This window comes from Tremella mesenterica (assembly GCF_000271645.1).
Source record: "Tremella mesenterica DSM 1558 unplaced genomic scaffold TREMEscaffold_11, whole genome shotgun sequence".
NCBI classification, from domain to species: domain Eukaryota; kingdom Fungi; phylum Basidiomycota; class Tremellomycetes; order Tremellales; family Tremellaceae; genus Tremella; species Tremella mesenterica.
The window spans coordinates 1086365-1107093 of NW_006711235.1; the positions used below are offsets into that span (position 1 = coordinate 1086365).

Consider the following 20729-nt stretch of genomic DNA (forward strand, 5'->3'; position numbering starts at 1 on the left):
TGTGAGTAACCCAGCATCGCTATCCTCCTCCCATTAGGAACGTCATGAGGGTGTTTTGGTCCTCGACCCTGGTTCCCGTCTGCGGCAAGCCGTGCATCTCCAACCACGCAGCCGCCGTGACGCCTGACATCCGTCGGACGTCAGCGGCGCTACGTGGATGTCTCCGCCACTGTACAGTGTCATTCCCCAGCACATGCCCGAGATGGTGACGACTCACGTTTTGAGGTAGCCCTTCCGGCACTCTGTACCCCGACGGAGCAACCAGGCAAATCACGGGCACCCATCTTTGGTGCGCGAGCGGGGCGTTTGTCAAAGAGTGGAGTCGGTGATTATGCGTCTAATTCGTTATCAGCACAAGCGCCGTGAGCGTTATTGATGGAACTTCACCATCTCCGCACGCTGGGCGGTCCGTCCTGAAGTCTCCCGACGGGCTTCAGCGACATCCCGACGAAATTCAGCGACATCCCGACGAAGTTCAGCGACATCCCGGCGGCAATCCCGTACATCGCGATGAAGAGCTAGGATGCTCTGTTGGATGGGCTGTGTCGCATGTAGAACCACCTGCTGGATGGCCGCAATAAGCTGGGGGTCCAGTCCAGGTGCGACCACAGGGAGGACTGCGATGCATCAGCAAGAATCAGGCAGAGTGCTATCAGTGGGGGGGATAAGAAGCCAGCTACTCACGTAGCGTGTCCAGCAGTCGGTTCTTAAAGTCGACGGCCCGGTGCCGGACGGGATCTAGCCTGCACTCGAGGGTTCCCACAAAGACTCGGATGGCGTCGAGGACGGGGGGAGAGACTGGAAGGGGGATTCCAGAAGGAGCGAGTACAGAAAGGACAGGGTCAGCCTGCCAAAGAGCATGTGTCAAGATGGCGGGGGGGATAGGAAGCAAAGCTATAGCAGCCATAGTTGATACCTAGTACCTAGGTATGGATAAATGTTACAGTAGTGTGGGCATAGAGTGACTAACTAGTAGTAGTAGTGGAGATGGAGAGGACATGTTTGTGCCTGGCGATCAGGACAGGTCACGTGCGCTGCAACCCCCCATCCCATGCATATACATATGTACGAAAAACATAACTATCCGAGATGAGCATTACTCAGTCCTCTCTCTCCGTAGCCTTTCTCCTATCAACATATACTCGCCCAGACACTCGGGATTACGCAACGTCGCCAGGTTAACACTCTCAATGTCTCCCCCGTTGATGAGTTTTCGTATGGGCACTGACGTTAGTCATCCCTTCCTCGCAACCTCCGAACATGCACTCACCTTCCACCTTTTTGCCCGTCAAGGTGACAGGTATATCGGACACCTGAAGGATTGTTGATGGGACGTGTCGAGCGCTTCGAGACAATCGAATGCTTGTTCGAACTTGCTGTAACAGCTGGTCGTCCAAATTCAATCCTTCTCGCATCTTCCGTCAGCTCCGAAACAAGTCGGAACTCACCTTGACAAACAACACAACCTTCTCATCCGCGCCTCCATCAACCACCAGTCCGACCACAAGTGTCTCCTCCACCCCACAGTCGGCAAATTCTTCCGTCTCGAGTACAGAATAAATGTCCGTGGGACCAAACCTGATACCGCCAGGGTTGAGAACCCCATCGGACCGACCAAGCATTATCACCCCGCCGGCGTTGCCTGAGCGCGAAGGCGTGATCTGCACGCTTTTCGTCAGTTTGAAGCAATGACCATTACTTACTAATCACCATGATCTGCGGATGAGCTATGAGGAGGACGGGAAAGAAAAACTCACACCAGTTGCCTTCAAAATCCTTATAGTAACTCTCCTGATATCTGACCTGAGCGGCTTCCACTTCCGACTGTGAGAAACCATATCCCTTAAGCGGCCAGAATCCTACAGGTTGAATGGGGAAGGCTCGGGTACAAATGAGTTCTCCGGGAGCACCAATTTCGGTCGTGGCCGTGTCCAGTGCACTGAGGTAAGTGATTTGTTTCTCGGATGCTACTGTACCCCGAATGAGCAGGAGTGTGTGGCAAGCCAGTCAGTGACTTGACTCACAATCCCAGCATCCGACTCTGTATTTCACCTCGGAACACAGGAAGGCATGTGTTCCTACCCGCAAAAACTGAACAGATGTCTGTCCCACCGGTGATGGAGCCGAGAAGCACATCCGATTTGATATGTGAATAGACAAAGTCGTACAGCTGAGATGGGAGTGGGGAGCCTCGTGGACAGGATTTGTTGCAGAGTGAGTAGGGAGTGGTTCTGTTTGACGTTGGGATAGTGTTTCTACTGATCAGCTCCAAGCTTGATCAACTTCATCGGGACTGGTCTCAACTCACAGATATTTGTTCGATCCATTTAGCACTCGTCCCAAAGATTGTCACCCCGAGATTGTCTATCGTCTTCCACAGGAAGCTCGGATCTTTCAACGGACTTCCTTCGTACAAGACGATCGTCGCTCCCGTGGCCAGGCCCGATACGAGATATTGGAACATCATCCAACCTCTGCACGTCAATAGTGACTGCAAGTAGACTCAGTGCTTACGGAGTGGTGTAGTAGAAGAAAACTGATCCTCGTGTCATATCTCCTGCCAAGTGATGTTCCCTCAAAGAATCTAGCAGCATTCCGCCCTGTCGGTGCTACGTGTCAGTAATCACTTCTCTTAATCGCCGGAACCTATGATTTTCTAAGAAGCTACATTGGTGAGATATCGTTACTGAAATCAACTCACTACAATGGCTTTAGGTCTTCCAGTCGTCCCGCTGGAGAATAGAATCCATATGGGCTCGTTGAAGCCCATCCGAATGAACTCGATTTGGGCTTCTGACTCGTCCAACCAATCTACCCACCGATCCAAGTGAAGCCCGGCAGGCTCGGCCACCATATGGCTTGAAAGATGCGACACCACGACTATCTTCTCTGGCATCTGGTCCATTTCTCCTAACAGGGCCGTAAGGTTGCCCAAAAGCGGCCTGGGTGTCCCTCCATATACAACGCCATTCGTGACCACCAAGACTTTCGGTCTGATTTGGTTCAGTCTCTCCGACAACCCTGCCGTCCCGAAATCCGCTGCTGCGCTGGAGAATATCGCCCCGATGGAGCTCGTGGCAAGCAGTAAGACCACCGCCTCTATGCAGTTTGCACCCCACCACGCCACTCTATCGCCTTTGCCCACACCGCTTCTTCGCAGGCTGCGTTGACATCGACCTACCAAGTCAAGGAGATGAGCTTGACTCAGACGTACCTCTGGAGGGTCCCAGCCGGGACAGGATTCTGAAAGCTGGATGATGGCAATGTCTTCAGGATGAGTGGAAGCGTGTCGGAGTTGATTCTCTGCCCAATTGAGATGAGCTTGTTCGAACCACAGGGGGTTGGCGGAAGGAGGGAGGGATTCGTCCACGTAAGGGGCCGACCCCTTATGTCCGATGACAGAGTGATGGTCCCATACTTGAGACCAGAAATCGCTCCTGTTGTGACAAGACCATCTCCACAGGTCCTCGTAGGTGTCCAAGGAGACATTGTAGGTCTGGTTGATGTATCGACGGAACGAGGCGGTTTGGGAAGTGTGATTAGAGGGTGGAGACCATAGTGTGGATCGAGGTGAGGGAGTCATCTGTATACCGTAGTTGATCACGAGTTACTGGGGACTCGGTACTCTAGCAGTGAGGTGTGAACAATGTATGATGGAATAGAATGAGATTGTGATGATCTGATGGGCACGTTCAAGGTTGTTGATCCCAATCCATAAAGTCGGATAAAGTTACATCGCGTTCGTAGATCTGTGGTTTGCCATCAACCTGACCCGCCATCCGCTCACCTATACCTTGATGTGCATGTGCCGAACCATGAACAAGAGTATCCATCTGGACGGAAGAGGTCCAAACGACTCGTACGCCCAACTTGACCAGAGCACCCCAGTAAGCAGAATTGACCACTTGAGAGACCTGTGCATGAATCGCCGCTACGCCAGCCCCCGGTGACTCGTCCGTGTCGTCAGAGGTATCGTCACCCCGACCGACGTGTTCCCATGATTGTGGTCCATGGTGCATACTCTGACGCAAGGTTCGAGCCGTCATCCCGTCCCCCGCCAGTTCCGAAAGGTATCCCGCTAGTATGGGATTCGCTGACACGCTGGCGCCGTGGTTGAATCTTTCGTCTTGCCCGTCAATCTCCAATGGACCCTGGTCACCGTTTCCATCACCTCCTCTACTAGGACTTCCTCCGTCACCTCCTTTACCTCCTCCACCTCCTGCGTCATCCTTACGTCCTTCCGAAGAAGAGACGGGGGTCCGGCGCGGTTTAGACGGATTGGACTCTGCGGCGGAGCTTCCATTTTCCCTGTTGGTAGATTCTTTATCACTACTCTTCAATTGGTTTGGTGCATTGTCACCTTCGTCGACGAGAGAACTGATGCAAAGTCTTTCGAATGCATCTTTACAATCAGCGGGTGCCAGAGCAACCGTTGCCGCCATAGCTCGACCCCGATCAGAGTCTACCGCAACCATCCGAGTGTCAAGCAGTAAACCCGCGGCGTCCACGGCTTGGCAACTTGCCAATCCACTAGCTTCGTAAAGTTGGTACATCTCTGAGTGACTCAGAGTGGGTTCGATCGGAATTCTTGCAGCCATGTCAGTTGCAGCCTTGACGTAACGGAAAAGAGTGTCCGCAGCTTGCTCCGAAACAGTAAGAGAAGTCAAGGTATCATTTTCCGCCTCGATCAAGTTGTGGGATAAATCAGACGGCTCGAAGTTTAAATACAAAATCTCATCGCTGTCCCTTCTGACTAATTGAGAAATTTTCTCCACCTGGCCCCACTTTGCGGGATTGGAACACTCCACTGCCAGAGTCACACAACCGTTCTGAGTTGTTGTCGACCGGACCATTACAACCCGGGAAAAACGATTGCCTATCATGATGAGACCAAGACGAGTGGCGCACTGCTCGTTTGCGGAGAGCATATAAGCATAAAGCTGAGCCAGGGCTTTGAGGGCAGAGTTGGTCTTGTATTCTATGATTAGCACGATCGCCATCCACCTTGTTTCCCAGAGTTGATCTTGAGTACGGCGAATCTTCATCATAGTTTCTGCAGTACGACGGATCCCGGTACCACTGCTGGTGGTAGGAACTGCCCTTTCGGTGGCAGCTGCTTGGTCATCAGCCGGCCGCTTGAAACGGACTGGTTCGGCCCTGGAACAAAACAGGATCATATCCGGGTTTTCGATAGCATGGAAATCTGCAACGAGTTAGCTGATCCCTCCCGCCTCTACACACACAGCGCATCCTGAACCAACACTCTGTCTAACTCACGAGAGCTCCTATGCATCCTGTCGGTGGCCCGTACCAACTTTGTGGCAAAGAAATCTTCACCACCCGGGATGTACGCAAACGCAAGAGAACATTCGGCTTTCCATCCCCAAAACGGCTTCAGCGTGTTCCGCCTAAACGTAGGGCCAGTGATGAGTAACAGAGCTTGGTCTACGTTGTTCCTCCAGTCCGTTTCCTTGACTCGAGTCAACATGGCGGTTTCCAGGTATAATCCGAACGTTCTACGCATGTGCGGGGTTGGTACAGGTGGTGGGTCCATATGACCATATGTCCCTGCCGCGAATGGCACGAAGCGTCCACTCGTAGTATTACTTTGGACGGGGGCGGGGGTTTCGAGTAGTAGGTCTTCGGACGATGAGGCGGACATGTTGAATGATGACTAGCTTGTGGTGAATGAGTGGGTGGTGTGTTTTTCTAGAAGTAAGTAGGCAATGACTATGACTATCACAAGTAAGTACTAGTAGTGACTCGATCCGGCGTTCATTGCTTACGTTCTTCGTGTCATTTAGTCATTAGTACTAACTCTAGTCGTAAGTAAGTATTGTACGTAGCCTTGACTTATTTCATTGGATGGGATATGCTCTCCCTTCAACGTCATCTCCTCTACATCCTACTCGACTCCAACCTACCTACAGGCGGTTTCGTCTCTTCATCCGGTCTCGAGTCCTATGCCAAACATGGTTTCCTCCCTCTTCGTTCTTACCCCTCGACTCGTTTCCATCAGCGGTCAGATCCCGCTCAACCACCACCCCATCCAGTGCCGCCCTCGGCGAAGCGAAGCACAGCCGACAACGTGATCCATTTCGTGGAATCGGAAATGGACAATTTCGCAAGTACGACCTGTCCCTTTGTGTGCGATGGCTGGCGTATACTCGACACAGGTGTGCAAGTGCCGCAAGAGACCTTGACATCAGGTCTACATACAAAGGTGCAAGAGATGCTAAGGGAAATCACCACCTTGGATCGATACCACGAATCGACCTTGTTATCCGTCGTCGGGAGAAGAGCTTCGAAAGCACAAGGAGTGGCTTTGCTCACTTTATTCACAAGGTCGTTATGCTCAATAACAGATGATGTGTCTGCGGGGTCGAGTGAACATATCAGTGGTGAGGATGGATGGCAGGGAGGGGATCATGCCGCGAAGGATGAGCAGTCCACCGAGCTTGAAGATGACCGTGAGGAGCGACGACGAAATGGCGAATTATTATCAAGGTTGGTGGTGGAAGAGTACAAACGTTCCATCCGACGTTGCACGACCCCTGGACATTTGGCAGTGTGTTGGGGAGTCATCATGTCGGCTTTAGGGTTGGATCTTGGTGAGTAGACCGACCTGTTCCCCCTCTCCCTCCCCACTCCGGATGACCCTCCATTGTAGTGATAGATGTCTACCCAAGTGATCATGCTGACCAGCAGGCACTTCACTCCACCTTTATCTCTTCCTACACTGCCGCTCCGTCCTATCTTCAGCCGTCAGGCTCAACCTAGTGGGACCTTATGCTTCCACTCGCCTGTTGTTATTGCTGCAGGGGGCGATCGACCGATGCGTGGTTTCCACCTTGAACTCGACCACGACGTCGCCTGTCAACGACATGATTCATGACAACGCTGTGAGCGGTGAGAGGGATAAAGGAGATGTGGGGATCAATTCTGGATGGCAAGGATGGGATTGGACCAGGAAAGCAGAGACTGCCCCGTCCACGACATGGCCGTTGGGTGAGATACTCTTGGCCCGACATGACATGCAACATTCACGCATCTTCAACAGCTAGGGTAACGTTCCGTCACGGCTTGACATCTTGTAGACATGTGTGATGATGAAGGATACTCGGCAATGCTGAATAAACCTGTAGATATCAAGCACATGCATAGGTCTCAAGATTTTCGTTGTGTAATGCAAAAGAAAATGTGTGCATAGAGAGACGATCTCAAGCGCCGAGGACGAGGGTGAGAAGAGCCATACGGACCTGACCGTCAGCCAAGGAGCTCTCTCACCTTTGACGATACACTTGGCGGGGTGAAATCACTCACAAACAAGCCATATCTCATCTGCCGGAAATACGCTGCTCGTCGACTGTCAAAGTCCACCTCTGGGTCAATCTCGTTGACCCTGGGCAAAGGGTGCATCACGATCGCGCTGTCCTTGGCTTTGGCCAACACGTCGTTGTTGATCACGTACAGATCTTTGACGCTTTCGTATTCGGCAACAGAGTCGAACCTCTCCTTCTGCACCCGAGTGGCGTACAGCACGTCCGACTTGGAGATGACATCGTCCAGAGAGTGATACTCTGACCAGCGAACGTTGGCTCTCGTAGCTTCCGCCTTGACGTAATCGGGCATGGCGAGAGACGGTGGAGAGACAAAGTTGAGAGTGACGTCGTAGAGGGAGAGAAGGCGGACGAGCGAGTGGACTGTACGGCCATTCTTCAAATCTCCAACTGGTAGTCAGCTACTGTTCTCCCTTCAGACGATCCGCAATGACGAGTGAGGTCTTCAGAGGAGATGAGAGGCAGGGTACTCACTCAGCGTCACAGTAATCCCGTTCACACTACCCAATTCTTCCCGTATGCAAAACACGTCCAACAGACTCTGCGTCGGATGTTCCCCTATCCCATCACCCGCATTGATGATCGGGACAGGACTGCTCTTGGCCGCCGCCTTGCTCGATCCCACAGCCGGATGTCTCAACACTATCGCATCGCTGTAACATCCAACCGTCCGGATCGTATCCGCCAGACTCTCACCCTTTTGCACCGAACTCGTGTTGGCCGTCACCTGCACCACTTCCCCACCACACCTTTTCATGGCTGCTTCGAAACTCGTCGATGTCCTGGTGGAAGGTTCATAAAAGAGAGTGCATAACACTCTGCCCCGCAGGGTATCGACTGTTCCTGTCCGCTCGACCTGAGTTCGCATCTCTGAAGCCAAGTTGAAAAGAGCATGAAGGTCATCCCTCGAGAACTGCTTGACAGAAAGGATATGTCGTCGTGAGAAAGCCGGATGGTGTTGCAATGAAGAAAGAGTGCGAACGGGTGAGATGTCACGCATGGGTGCGATGGATGAGAGTGACATGAGCGCTTCGTTGGCTAGTCCAGGTCGACTGGAATGACCCTGGGCCGAAGGAGGACGTTCAGAGATGGGCGACATGAGACCACCGAGATTGGGTCTGGTAGGTAAGACGAATGAAGCTCGCTTGGCTGTGGGACCAGCGCGAGGACCGGTGAGAGAGACATCGCGACCGAGGGGCATTGAGAAAGTCATACCGTCCAAAAACACGGAATGGTTGTTGATCACCACCCTGTGAACAGCGCCAGATACCGCTTTGCCTTCGAGAGGAGACCATATCGCATCTTGGAGGGAGAACACTGAAGATCGATTGACTTCAACTTCAACGTAGGTTTGGGGCTGTACGTTGAGACCGAAGATGGCACGAGGATTCTCTCCTAATCTGGCAGTGATATCTTCCAGACTTAATCGTCCCTGTGCCACGGCACTCAGCAGAAGTGGGAGAGATTCTTCGACACCAGACTTGGCCGACACAGTGTGTCCAAGAGCGACACCGAGTTCGTAAGGCAGAACACCGACCGAAAAGGCGTCAATCACGGAAAGGCTGGCCCATAACGCCGCCTGATCGTCCACTGTGGGAAGGCACGTCGCCGTTGCATAGTCAGCCTGAGAGTAGAACAGAGCGTAGATGGAGACATCGCATGTGACAGCGAGTCCTTTGCCCTTGGCCAATCCGATAAGCGATATGTCGTCTCTGGTGGATACACCGGTGATGTGGATGCTACGGTTGTTGAGACTGGCGAGGAGTAATATCGAAGCCAAGTCGGTTTGTCGCGCGTCGGTGATGATGGGTCTATCGGCCGGCCAGGCGGCGAAATGCTGAGCAACGGATGTCACTTTGTTCCTGGCACCGTAAAAGTTGTTGAATGGGATGAACAGGGCTTTCGCTCCTGCAGCGATGGCGTCGGGAAGTCGTGAAACATTGTCGGCGGTAGCAGCGACGGAAAAGAAGTAGTCGCAATGAGCAGAGCCGGAAGCATTGCTCTGAGCTCGTTGAAGTGATATCTCATCTTCGACCGCAGAAGACATGCCCTGAGGAATCATCTGGAGAACGGTGAAACCTCCTCTGATGGCCGCTTGAGTCGCTTGACCAAAGTCATTCGAGCCCGATTCGGCAGCACCAGGGACGAATGCGCCGACGGATACTAGACCAGGGAAGGTGTACGTCTGATGAGAAGTTTTATAATCGACCGAGGTGATGTCAAAGGTGGGCTTGCGAATGATGGCTTCGATGAACAGTTTGGCACATTTCACGTTGGTGATGAGGGGAACGGCAAAGTCAACAGCCATCCGTCGCGAACGATACCCTTTTGAGATGTATGATGATGGTCGTCGGAATCGGTTCTTGGAAGGTAGGTTGATGTACAGGTCGATCAGGTTATTGGCAAGATGTTGCGTGAGAGAGTATTCCGCTTTTTGAGGATTGAGTTCGTCTTGCTCCCCCAAAGCCTCCAGATACTTGACAGGGATACCATGTTCTTGGAAGAAATCTGACGTTCCAGCGGTGGCGAAAAGGTTGTAACCCATACGATGCAGCTTGAGGACCGAGGGAAGCATTTCGAGTTTCTCCTTGAAGGAACCGATAGATAGGAGAATGTTCTTCTTTGGCGGCCGGATACCCGTAGAGATGAGAGCTTTCAGATACGCATCGTACCTATCTTTGCCGAAACACGCGACCTCTCCAGTCGACGCCATTTCCACCCCGAGGATGGGGTCTGCTCCAGACAACCGACTGAAGGAGAACTGAGGGACTTTGACTCCGACATAATTCGGAGGCATCTTGACGTCGGGATAAGGTGTGACAGGGAAATCCAGCATGACCTTGGTGGCGAGCTCGATGGCGTCCACTCCGGTGACTTTGGAGACGAAAGGGAACGACCGAGCGGCTCGGAGGTTACACTCGATGACCTTGATCTCGTTGTTTTTGGCGATGAACTGTATGTTGAACGGACCAGTGACATTGAGAGCTTGGCCTATCTTCTGCGTCGCAATCTCGATCTTCCGAATGGTCTCCGGGTCAAGGTCCTGTGGAGGAAGAATGAGGGTCGCGTCGCCAGAGTGCACACCAGCGTTCTCCACATGCTCCGAAATGTAGTGCATGACCATTTTCCCATCTCGAGCCACAGCATCCATCTCGATTTCCTTGGCCTCCTCGATGTACTTTGAAATGACGACGGGATGGTCGCGTGAGACGTCTGCCGCTTGCGACAGATAGGTAACCAAGTCATCTTGCGAAAAGACGACATTCATCGCTGCTCCAGACAGGACGTAGGATGGTCGGACCAACACAGGATACGATACTCTGTCGCAGAAAATCTTGGCCTCTTCAAAGCTGGTGAGCTCTTTCCAGAGGGGCTGATCGACGCCAATCTTGTCCAACATACGTGAGAATTTGTATCGATTCTCGGCGGTATCAATCATTTCTGGGGATGTGCCGTAGATCTTTACGTTTTGTCTGTGAAGGGCGAGTGCGATGTTGTTGGGCGTTTGACCACCCATCGAAAGCACGACTCCGCTGGATCTCTCCAGATCATAGATGTCAAGCACCGTTTCCAGACTGATGTTCTCAAAGTATAACTTGTCCGCCTCGTCGTAATCAGTCGACACGGTCTCGGGGTTGTAGTTGATCATGACCGTTTTGAGCCCGTTTTCTCGCAAGGTACGGATTGCTCTCACAGCACACCAATCAAACTCGACTGAAGATCCGATACGGTAAACCCCAGAACCCAGGACCATGACCCCGTTATCAGAAAAGGTGACATCGTGTTCGCTGGCATTGTAAGTGGTGTAGAGATAATTGGTGAACGCGGGAAACTCGGCGGCGACAGTATCAATCTGCTTGACAAACGGTGTGATACCCGCTTCCATACGCAATCGTCTAACAGCCAGCTCATTCGAATTGACAGCCCTGGCTATTTGGCGATCAGAAAAGCCTATCTGCTTGGCGTTCCGTATGAGCTCAATGGGGACAGTGGAGGCGCTGAATCTGGACATAATCTTTTCCGTCTTGACCAATCGCTCGAGCCGGGTGAGGAACCATTTGTCGATGTTTGACATTTGATTGACCTTGTCGACGGAATAGCCACGCTTGAAAGCGGTCGCGATGGCGAACAATCGTTTATCGGTGGGATTCTTAATCTCATAATCGACATCTTCAATCGCTATATGCTCGCCAAATCCAGGAAACTGATCGTCGATGCAGCGGATAGCTTTCTGAATGGTTTCTTCGAAAGAACGTCCGATGGCCATGACTTCACCGACCGATTTCATGCTACTACTAAGGGCAGTACTGACTCGACTAAACTTTTTTAGATCCCAACGAGGTATTTTGACGACGCAGTAGTCGAGGGAAGGCTCAAAGCACGCCGAAGTCAGCTTTGTGACCGAGTTTCGGATCTCATTGAGGGGGATGTTGAGACCGAGTTTGGCAGCGATGAAGGCGAGTGGATAACCGGTCGCTTTGGAGGCAAGAGCCGAAGAACGTGACAGACGAGCGTTCACTTCGATGATGCAGTATTCCTTGGAATATGGGTTCAAGGCATATTGAATGTTGCACTCTCCTACGACGCCGAGATGACGAATGACGTTGACAGCGGTCGTTCGGAGCATGTTGTAGTCTGCGTCGGACAGGGTTTGCGAAGGCGCAACGACGATAGAATCACCAGTGTGAATACCCAATGGGTCAAAGTTCTGCATGTCAGGGACTGCGATCGTATAAAGAGTGCCAGCGCAAACATGCAGAGCAGGTGAAAGAAACATTTGAGATCGCGACGTACCTCCATGTTACAAACAGTGATGCAGTTGTTCCTGCAGTCTCGAACCACCTCGTATTCAATCTCCTTCCACCCTTTCATGCTCTTCTCCACCAGCACTTGAGGACTGGTAGCGAAAGCTTTTCCACACAATTCGGCCAATTGTTCTCCGTCTTGTGCGAAACCACTTCCCAGCCCTCCAAGCGCATAAGCCGCTCGCACGATGACAGGGAATCCAATCTTCGTGGCCGCGGCAAGGGCCTCCGTGTAGTTTGTGGCCGTGGCCGACTCTGCACACTTCTCCCCGATTTCCTCCATTGCCCTCGCAAACATTTCCCTATCCTCTGTGGTGATGATGGTCTCGATGGGTGTTCCCAGCACTTTGACGCCGAGTTTGGCAAAGTCGTCCTTGAGCTTGATACCGACGTTGAGTGCGGTCTGACCCCCAAAAGTGCAGTATATACCGTCGGGCTTTTCATGCTTGATGATTTTGAGTACAAAATCGGGTGTGACTGGGAGAAAGTAGACCTTGTCGGCGAGCCCTTTGGAGGTTTGGATGGTGGCAATGTTGGGATTGACGAGAATGGTGTAGATGCCTTCTTCTTTGAGAGCTTTGATGGCTTGCGAACCGGAATAATCAAACTCTCCAGCTTGACCTATTGAAAGACCTCCCGAGCCGAGAACGAGGACCTTTTTGACCTGTTCACGAGGTGTGGCTGCTACATTCGCTGCGATATCCCCGCCGGGCATGCTTATAGGTACGAGTTTACCTTCCCGAGCGCGATCCACCATGCTTTGAATGAACACATCGAACAGAAACTCGGTATCCCTAGGCCCTGGGGCAGATTCTGGGTGGAACTGAACAGAGAAGAAAGGTTTCCCGTCTTTACCCATCCAGATACCCTCGTTGCTCGAATCATTCGCATTCGTAAATAGAGGTTCCCAGCCATTTCTGAGTGTGGACACATCGACCTCGTAACCGTGATTCTGAGAGGTGATGTAGCATCTTCCGGAAGTAGCGCACGTGCATGGCAAGTTCATCCCTCGGTTGCCGTACTTCATCTTGCGAGTGGCTGCACCGGACGCTAGGGCGAGGAGTTGGTGCCCCAGACAGATACCAAAGATTGGCACTTTGGCCGATTCGATTGCCTTGGAAAGGTGTGCGATTGTCTCTCGAACCACGGAGGGGTCGCCGGGACCGTTGGAGACGAACAGTCCGTCGTAAGGTTCAGATTCCGAATTGAAATCGTAGTCCCAGGGTACCACTTTTACTTCTACTCCGCGATTCCGGAAACATCTGATTTGGTTCCATTTCATACCCACATCCACCGCCACAACTCGTAACTGTTTGCCCGTCTTGGGATGCAGAACTTTGGCCGAGCCAGTGGCCGACGAGTAGAGAGTAGGCTGCCGAGTGGACACGTTGGCGACGAGGTTGATATTATTGGGATCGAAGAAGGGTACCAATTCGAAGTGTTCCCTCCACTGTGAAGTGTCCGACCGACCGTCACTGGACATTGAACGGTACAACGAGGTGGCAGGAGAGAGTCCGTTGAGAAGCCGTGAGACGCCTCCGAGTACCCCAGGCTGAGCATCTCGTCCACGATCACCGCCGTCGGATGGCTGTTGTCGAGCAAGAACGCGTCCGAGAAGAACACCACCTTCTCGAATGCGCTTGGTGAGCATACGGGTGTCCACACCCCAGATGGCAGGGATGCCTTGTTCTTTGAGCCACGTGCCGAGACTCGAGGCGGCGAGATGGTGCGAATAGCTCGGGTGGTAGTTGCCCACGACGAGAGCTGCCACATGAATGTGGGAAGATTCGAATTCCAGGGGGAGAGTGTCAAGGAGGTGAGTAGGCGGAGGGACGTTGCGTGCATCTTGGGACGGGGGAGTGGACGCTGGACGATCTGGAACGCCATAGTTGCCGATGAGAGGGTAGGTGAGGATGAGGATTTGAGCAGAGTAAGAAGGGTCTGTGAGTGATTCGGGGTAACCGACCATCCCTGAAGTGTCAGGACGGGCGATCTGTATTGGGACCGATCAAGAGCTGAGGGTGGGATGGTGATAGGTGCCGATCAAAAGTAGGGACGATCAGGGAGGTGGTGGTAGAGATGAGCACTACTCGCCTGTTTGAAAGACACACTCTCCAGCTACACTTTTCTTGGCTCCGAAAGAGTGACCTGACAAGGCGAGACCATCTGCGAGTTCCAACACCATGTCAGCTTCTCCCATCGACTCTTCCCATTCCACATTTGAACCTTGCTCCTGTTCTTCAACATTTGCCCCTCCATCATCTGACCTGCCCTCTAGATCTGCATCGAGGCCGCGGCCGGTGGCAGGGGGATATAGTGAGCCGGGCGGACGAACGCTCATGCGAGTCATGGTGATCGGAACGATAGAAGGGCGTGATGGTCGATTGGGCGAGGTGGGGGGAGTCGAGTCGGATATGACGACTGAATGAGCGGCGGGTGCTGGAGTGGGAACGTTGGAAGCGGGAGAGGTCGGGAGAGGTGGAATGGGGTTGCCGAAGGGGGCCATGGTGAGAGGGTGCAGTGGGGCTGTTGGCTGTGAGCTGTGAGCTGTAACGGAGGGACATGGGGGGAGGACTGACTGACAGTAGAGTATCAGGTGACGATGACGAGGTGCGAGTACAGAGTATGGTAGTAAAGTGTATGTACCTATAGCATGATGAGGAGAGAGAAGGAAGGAAGAAAGAGAGGGAGAGGTGTGGAGAGGAGGGATGACGAGCTTGAGAAATTTAATTTATTAAAAACGCGACATGTTTTTCACACATTTTATCCCACGCGACCTTTACTATGTATGCTTACGTAATCCAGGACTCACTCTCGCTTCTACTACTACTACTACTACTACTACTACTACTACTACTACCACTACTACCCCCACCACTACTATCAAGTCAGGTAGTCGGACAGGGACGGTGCATGTACAACATGGGTTCACAGTAATATCATTGTATGTCATTATCATGGGTCATTCACCAAAATCTCCTCCATATCTCTCGTCCCACTCTCTTCCTCTCCGCTGCGGCTCCCCTCTCCCCGTTCAACAAACTCTTGTTCTCTATCGCCCTCCGTCCGAGGAACGGCATCACCTCCGACAACTTACCATACGCCATGTACTTGAGCGCCACCGGTGGGTCACAGCAAGACGAGTGAAAGCTAGCTGCCACCCGGTCAGTCAAGGCATCGCCCATCCCTACTCGTCAGCTACGGCAGGATACGACAAAGTGTCGACTCACCATACAACTGTGCGATGTGCACTTTGCCTCTCACTTCCTCCCTCAAACAAAGTCTGTTGTCTATCCTTCTTGATCCTTCCGAAGTGAGGCTCCGCCTCGCCAGCCCCGCCTTCACCAACTCATCCATGACCCGCTGAACGCTATCCGGGTTATGGGTCCCAAACACGACAGACGGGGCCAGCTCTGGGCGCGGCGATGATAGCTGAGAGGCAAGTGTAGACAGAATGGTAGAGATGGAAGAGTCGTAACATCGATCTGTAGCTTCTTTGCTGAGGCGTTAGCCCATCACATTGGCACAACTACAATCACCCACTCTGGCCAGATCGGTCCTGGACCCGATCTACCCTCTTGGCTCCATCGCTCCTTCTCACCTTCGTGATAGGCTCCACGGACCAGCTTGATTCCTAGCGCATATCCATTTGCCTGAGCGTGTCCGAGTGCCTCCTTGAGGAAGTGCGGCTGCCTAACGAGGTAGCTTTGATAGGTTCCGCTGCGAGTCAACACATGTAAGTCGTTGCAGAGGTCGAGGGGTGCTACTCACAAAATCAGGGGCCCACTCCATTGCTCGGACGAGGAAGCGGAGGAAGGCCAAATGGATCGTTGGGAGGAAGGTGGCCGATTATACTCTGTGGAGAGTAGTAGCGTGTAGCCATCGAGAGCTGGTTGATACTGGGTGTGCTCGGCGTCGATCATGATACTTATTCTGATAATCAGTCCTTGTCGCCAATTTGATGATGTATACCTTGACGGATGTTTCAAAAGGCAATCATCATATATATACACATACCTCTTCTCACTAGCTTTGAGCGCAATTCGTCGTAGTTTCTCCCACAGGTCTCTCAACTTTTCCACATCCTCGCGTCTGATCCCTTCGTCTGTCTCCAACACGGCCAGGGCTGGCACAGCACCTTGCAAAGTCATAAGGGGGTTCACCGATGTGTCGGCACGAGCCAGTACTTTGACATCGGACAGGGTAGGTGAGCCCGGAAAGGGTATTAAAAGGGAAGCTAAGGGCGATGAAGGAGAGTTGGAGGTCGTCAAAGGTCGTAATCGTAGGAGGGTGGTGGAAGCTCTTTGTAAGATGGCTGGGTCGATGAGACCGGTCTGAGATCAGCGATACCCTGATCACAGATTTGAGAGGAATAGAGTGGATGGGCTGGAGTATACTCACCACCTTTATGGCCAAGGCGGTGGATCCTTTGCCATAGCCCTGTCTCGCCATCTCGTCTTCGTGAGCCCCAGCTTGATCAAGGGACGATAACAGCTCGTTATATCTTTCCTCCTCTATGTTCGACGCTCCCTTGGTAAGAGACGATGAACGATTGGCAGAGTCATCCGAAGCTTCGGCAGAGTAGTTCAGAACTCCCCCGATCCCCCTTGTTCTCATCTCCGCCATCACATCCAGACATTCCTCTGCGGTCTCACCAGAGACGAACTGTCGAAAGAACGTCTCCCTGACCACCGTCTCGGTGAGAGGCTTGATGCCGGGCAATGAGCTGTTGAAAAGAGCCGACAACAGGCGAGGTGAGTGGTCTATCACGCTTGGAAAGGAACAAAGGGTGTAAACGAGGTATGAACGAAGGAGCGATCTGATGGGGGTTTGTCCTAGGCTGTCCCGAGGAGATTGATCCCTGTCGGGCTTGGTCACAGGAGATTCGGCTTGAGCCACAGTGGGATAGGGTAGGAGGTAGGTCGACAAGATACCCACCGTGGTAGCGGTGAGTATGCCGAGGGAACGAGTACTAGTACTGGTACCAGTGCTTGATCGACCATGGTACCGACGTCGAGGAAGAGGGGTAGAGCTGGGGACATGCCTGTAAAGAGGGGGTACGCTCATCTGGACTGACCATACCCGGAAGCCTGTCGAGTATGATGAGGTATACCTATTCAGCTCTAGAGCGTATAGGGTATGTGTGCTACTATTGACAGTAAACTACAGTACGAGTACCATTGCAACCGAGGCATGCAAAGGAAGGGGAAGATCATTCGCCACCCGACCCACGTCACGTGACGTTCCATACGCCGGCGATATCATGCAGCATCCTACTACTGTTACTGCCAAGGAATGTTCCCAGCTTTGCTATATTTATGTCTTGACAGGCTAGCTTCATGCGTACACACACTTACTTGACCTGGAAACTCATATGTCACCCACAAGGGAGAAGCAGGAGCAACGTCATTCATTCATGCCTGTTCTCACTCCACATTCTCGTCGGTCATCTGTCCTACTCGTCTACGTTACGGTACTCCCCGTACGACGCCAATCCCCTCCCGAACAGTCAGGTCCGCTACTGCGAGTTACCATGAACGGGCAGAGAGTAAGCGTACGCATCTGCCGCTACCTTTTTCTCTTCGTCCAGTCCAGTAGAGGTCGCTGTGTTTTCCGTGATCCTCATCGTTTCCGAGTGAGGCTGGTAAACCTCGTATTTGGTCTGTCGTCCATACAGCACGAGCTCGTCACCGGGAAGATATCCGTCCGTCTTGCCGAGCCCTTCGAAAGAATGGTCGTAATCTCCTTCCCTCCCGATGGGAACGATGGAAGGGGGGAAGAAGTACATGCCAACGAGGTAGACTGCCCCACTGATGCCAAAAGATATCAGGAACCCTGAGTTGTAGATCTTGACGAAGGTAGCCATGGAAGACGAGTAGCTGTCCCTAAAATCATCAGCAACTACCTGATGACGTTGTTCGATGTCGCCGACAGTTGAGTCTTGTGACGTGTGCGATGAGCCCTGAATGAACAGCACTACTACAAGATGTATGGAGGAGCAGGTGATTGAAATATGATCACGATCACCCACATATAACTGGCTACCAGGCCAGGAAGGGGAATAGCTATCCCACAGAGCCAAGCAACCAGTGCGATCATGTTGAATCCGAAAGGTTTGTTGTAATAGATACCGTCGTGGTTGGCGTGATTGCCATTCGCGTCGAAAAGGGAGGGGACGTGGATGTTACCCCTGCGAACAATGAAGTAGTCTGCGAGGAGAATGCTACACGACGTCAGCTTCGTTCCCAAAAGAAGTCAGTCTGTTGAAAGAGAGAGCATCGAGGGGTAGTGCGAGATTCGTGATAACAGCACGCAAACATAATCACTCACGCAATCATAGCACCGCAGAAGAAAGTATATGAGTTCAAGAACTTGATGAAGTTTGTCCCGGAGGTGAGAATTGACCAGGGTTGTACGATCCAAGAGAAGATCATGAGAAAGACCTGCGCGCGAACGATATTGCTGAAGTATCAGCCAACTTCACTCTCTCTCTGCTGCAAACGGCAAAAAAGCAGCAAGCACCTACTGCCTCCGTGTGGCAAGAGAGGAATGTTACAATCGAGAAGTGGGAGCAACAAGTAGGACACTCACATCCTAGTTGGCCATAAAGACGCTAGATCGACAGCAGCGGGGATGTTATTCGCAAAGAGGTTTTGTCCGATAGTCGCGTAAATTTGGATGATCGAAAAGATGAAGATACCCGCACGCCACGACGTTGAGACATCATTTTCAAGTATAAGCGAACAGATTGTCCAGATATTCCACGAGTGTACACCCCAGCTGTCAAGTCAGCCTCCCTCTTGAGAATGTCATATTCCGCATGACCAGTCTCATTGTGACTCTGTACAAGAGAGAGGGGCGACGAGTCCAAAGAATAGCTTACACCTGGTAGGAAACAGCACCGGCAGTGAGACCCATCATGGTAACAATGATCATTCCGGCCCATAGACTAATCGCTTGGGGCCACATCGCTGCACCCGGCTTGTTGGCGTAACGTCCCAGATCGGGCTCTGAAAGTCAACGACGCTCCGGTACATGTGAAACCGAAGCAGGAATCGTATAAGGCAGTGGCAAAAGGGGAATAGGGGATTGTGGAGGGGGGGGGGGGGGGGGGGGGGGGGGGGGTTCTACAGGGAACCCCGGGTTGATGAGCATCGGGGCCATGTTTCCAAAACACGCATTGATCCCCAACATCCAAGCCCAGGACTGGGCACTAGAGCCTTTGGCGATTGTCCCGTTCAATGCGGAGAAATTGACCGAGCCCCCAGCGAGGTGGATCAGCCCCCCGAGGAAACCGAACGACACGGCAGGAAGAAGGACAGCCTGAGGTCCATCAACACGACACCATGCACCTGCAGTACTGAACACTTACCTTGATCTCAAAAATGATCTTGATCATACTGGGATGTACGAAAGCAAAGGGTCTGGGCGAGTCAAACAAGAGGTCTCATTTCCGGGACTTCGAGAGAGTTGGCTTACAAGTGGAGGCAAAAGCAGATGAAGAAGCAGACCATTTCTCTGGTTGTGGAGTGAGAGCTAGCCGGCATCTTGTTTGCGATTTTCCCCCATCCGTTGGGTGATACAGCCAACAGACCGATGTCGAGCATCCTGATCATCAGCCAAAGCGTCAAACATGACGATGGGAGAAAATCATTGAAAGGATGAAGAGGTAATGTGCTCACTCGGCGCAGTACCAGTTCATCACGGCAAACCAAATCACTGCCGTTGCCATACGGAGGAAAACGAAGAACTTGGACAAGTGCATACCAAAAGTCGATCTGGCCCACACGGGATATCCGATGTGATACAACGATCCGACACGAGCGCAGCCCACAGCCACGGCGGCGATGAGGATGTAGCCGACGATGGTAGCACCGAGGGTGGTGCCAAACGAAAGACCATAGCTGAGTAGTGAGGACCCTTGAGTCCAGGCGCTGGTGGGATCAGTCTGTGTCCGATGTATGACAGAGGTGGACAAGACACTCACCCAACAGTGTAGTTGGTACCCCACCAAAGAGACACAAAGGTGAGCCAACTCCAAGTACGCATCTGAGGAGGGGTCGGAGCCAAGTCCTCGTTCAACCACATGGTCCTGCTCCCCGGCTCCATGTGGATGAAGGCTGGGGAAGTCAGCATCCTTCTGGCATTCAAGTGCAAGGGGACAGAATGACCGGGGAAGAATGCTCACGCTTGAGCCCTGATACGGGACGAAAGTCATCGGCACCAGCGTCGATGGCAGACTGAGGTTTTTGAAGAAATCCGGTCGACTTGTAAGCATTGACGACACGAGTACGGAGGGTCATCTTGAGATGCTGTCAGTCAAAGTATCTAGTCCCGGTCGATTATGTATTGTTACCACCATGACTGCCTGTCGTGATCACTGTCACGGTCGAGGCCAAAAATGAAAATTGTACCAGCCGCCGGCAACATTTCCGAAAGTCGCGGTCGAAATTTTCAAAAATAGACACGATTTGAGGAATGTCCTCCGAGATGGTTTTTTCTTGGAATTCTGAGCGGACGTAGTCTGCCGGTCGGGTGACCTGGGATAGCTCACGCCCATGTCCGATATCGAGGATTGATGGTG

The 20729-nt window shown here is 52.4% G+C and overlaps 5 protein-coding genes across 5 annotated transcripts; 1 reads left to right on the forward strand and 4 right to left on the reverse strand.

Annotated features, from left to right (window-relative positions):
• Positions 1-19: 19 nt before the first annotated feature.
• TREMEDRAFT_64710 (uncharacterized protein) lies at positions 20-5488 on the reverse strand (the record flags this gene model as incomplete). Its single annotated transcript, XM_007006835.1, has 14 exons — positions 20-169; positions 218-337; positions 388-617; positions 685-847; positions 1230-1385; positions 1449-1668; positions 1704-1716; positions 1758-1939; positions 2025-2170; positions 2309-2474; positions 2515-2609; positions 2702-3417; positions 3788-5203; positions 5278-5488. The coding sequence occupies 14 exons, from the start codon at positions 5486-5488 to the stop codon at positions 20-22; spliced, it is 3984 nt and encodes a 1327-aa protein (XP_007006897.1).
• Positions 5489-5872: 384 nt separating this feature from the next.
• On the forward strand, positions 5873-7064 carry TREMEDRAFT_33690 (uncharacterized protein; the record flags this gene model as incomplete). The annotated part of the gene is made up of 5 exons (XM_007006614.1): positions 5873-5975; positions 6054-6370; positions 6479-6611; positions 6709-6902; positions 6981-7064. The coding sequence occupies 5 exons, from the start codon at positions 5873-5875 to the stop codon at positions 7062-7064; spliced, it is 831 nt and encodes a 276-aa protein (XP_007006676.1).
• A 78-nt stretch (positions 7065-7142) lies between these two features.
• TREMEDRAFT_72254 (uncharacterized protein) lies at positions 7143-14841 on the reverse strand. The gene is made up of 6 exons (XM_007006892.1): positions 14729-14841; positions 14240-14671; positions 12135-14116; positions 7815-12048; positions 7324-7730; positions 7143-7259 (listed from the first exon to the last, which is right to left on the reverse strand). Exons 2-6 carry the CDS (start codon positions 14649-14651, stop codon positions 7221-7223), a joined length of 7074 nt encoding a protein of 2357 aa, XP_007006954.1. The 5' UTR covers positions 14652-14671; positions 14729-14841; the 3' UTR covers positions 7143-7220.
• A 270-nt stretch (positions 14842-15111) lies between these two features.
• Positions 15112-17212, reverse strand: TREMEDRAFT_33897 (uncharacterized protein; the record flags this gene model as incomplete). Its single annotated transcript, XM_007006642.1, has 6 exons — positions 15112-15335; positions 15376-15644; positions 15689-15865; positions 15947-16078; positions 16163-16479; positions 16547-17212. The coding sequence occupies 6 exons, from the start codon at positions 17210-17212 to the stop codon at positions 15112-15114; spliced, it is 1785 nt and encodes a 594-aa protein (XP_007006704.1).
• A 328-nt stretch (positions 17213-17540) lies between these two features.
• TREMEDRAFT_74590 (uncharacterized protein) lies at positions 17541-20528 on the reverse strand. Its single transcript, XM_007006893.1, has 11 exons — positions 20334-20528; positions 20133-20265; positions 19828-20079; positions 19625-19753; positions 19518-19569; positions 19360-19468; positions 19029-19155; positions 18737-18925; positions 18476-18607; positions 18177-18368; positions 17541-18030 (listed from the first exon to the last, which is right to left on the reverse strand). Exons 1-11 carry the CDS (start codon positions 20446-20448, stop codon positions 17664-17666), a joined length of 1797 nt encoding a protein of 598 aa, XP_007006955.1. The 5' UTR covers positions 20449-20528; the 3' UTR covers positions 17541-17663.
• Between the last annotated feature and the right edge of the window lie 201 nt (positions 20529-20729).

Excerpts from the sequence above, each read along its gene's own strand:
- TREMEDRAFT_72254 (XM_007006892.1), bottom strand. The coding sequence starts at position 14,651 with ATGGCCCCCTTCGGCAACCCCATTCCACCTCTCCCGACCTCTCCCGCT. Across the intron at positions 12,049-12,134 it reads TCACTGTTTGTAACATGGAG|AACTTTGACCCATTGGGTAT; the intron begins GTACGTCGCGAT and ends CCTGACATGCAG. Across the intron at positions 7,260-7,323 it reads AGATGAGATATGGCTTGTTT|GTCCGTATGGCTCTTCTCAC; the intron begins GTGAGTGATTTC and ends GCTGACGGTCAG.
- TREMEDRAFT_74590 (XM_007006893.1), bottom strand. The coding sequence starts at position 20,448 with ATGACCCTCCGTACTCGTGTCGTCAATGCTTACAAGTCGACCGGATTT. Across the intron at positions 19,570-19,624 it reads ATCTGCTTTTGCCTCCACTT|ACCCTTTGCTTTCGTACATC; the intron begins GTAAGCCAACTC and ends TGACTCGCCCAG. Across the intron at positions 18,608-18,736 it reads TCTTTATGGCCAACTAGGAT|CAATATCGTTCGCGCGCAGG; the intron begins GTGAGTGTCCTA and ends CTGATACTTCAG.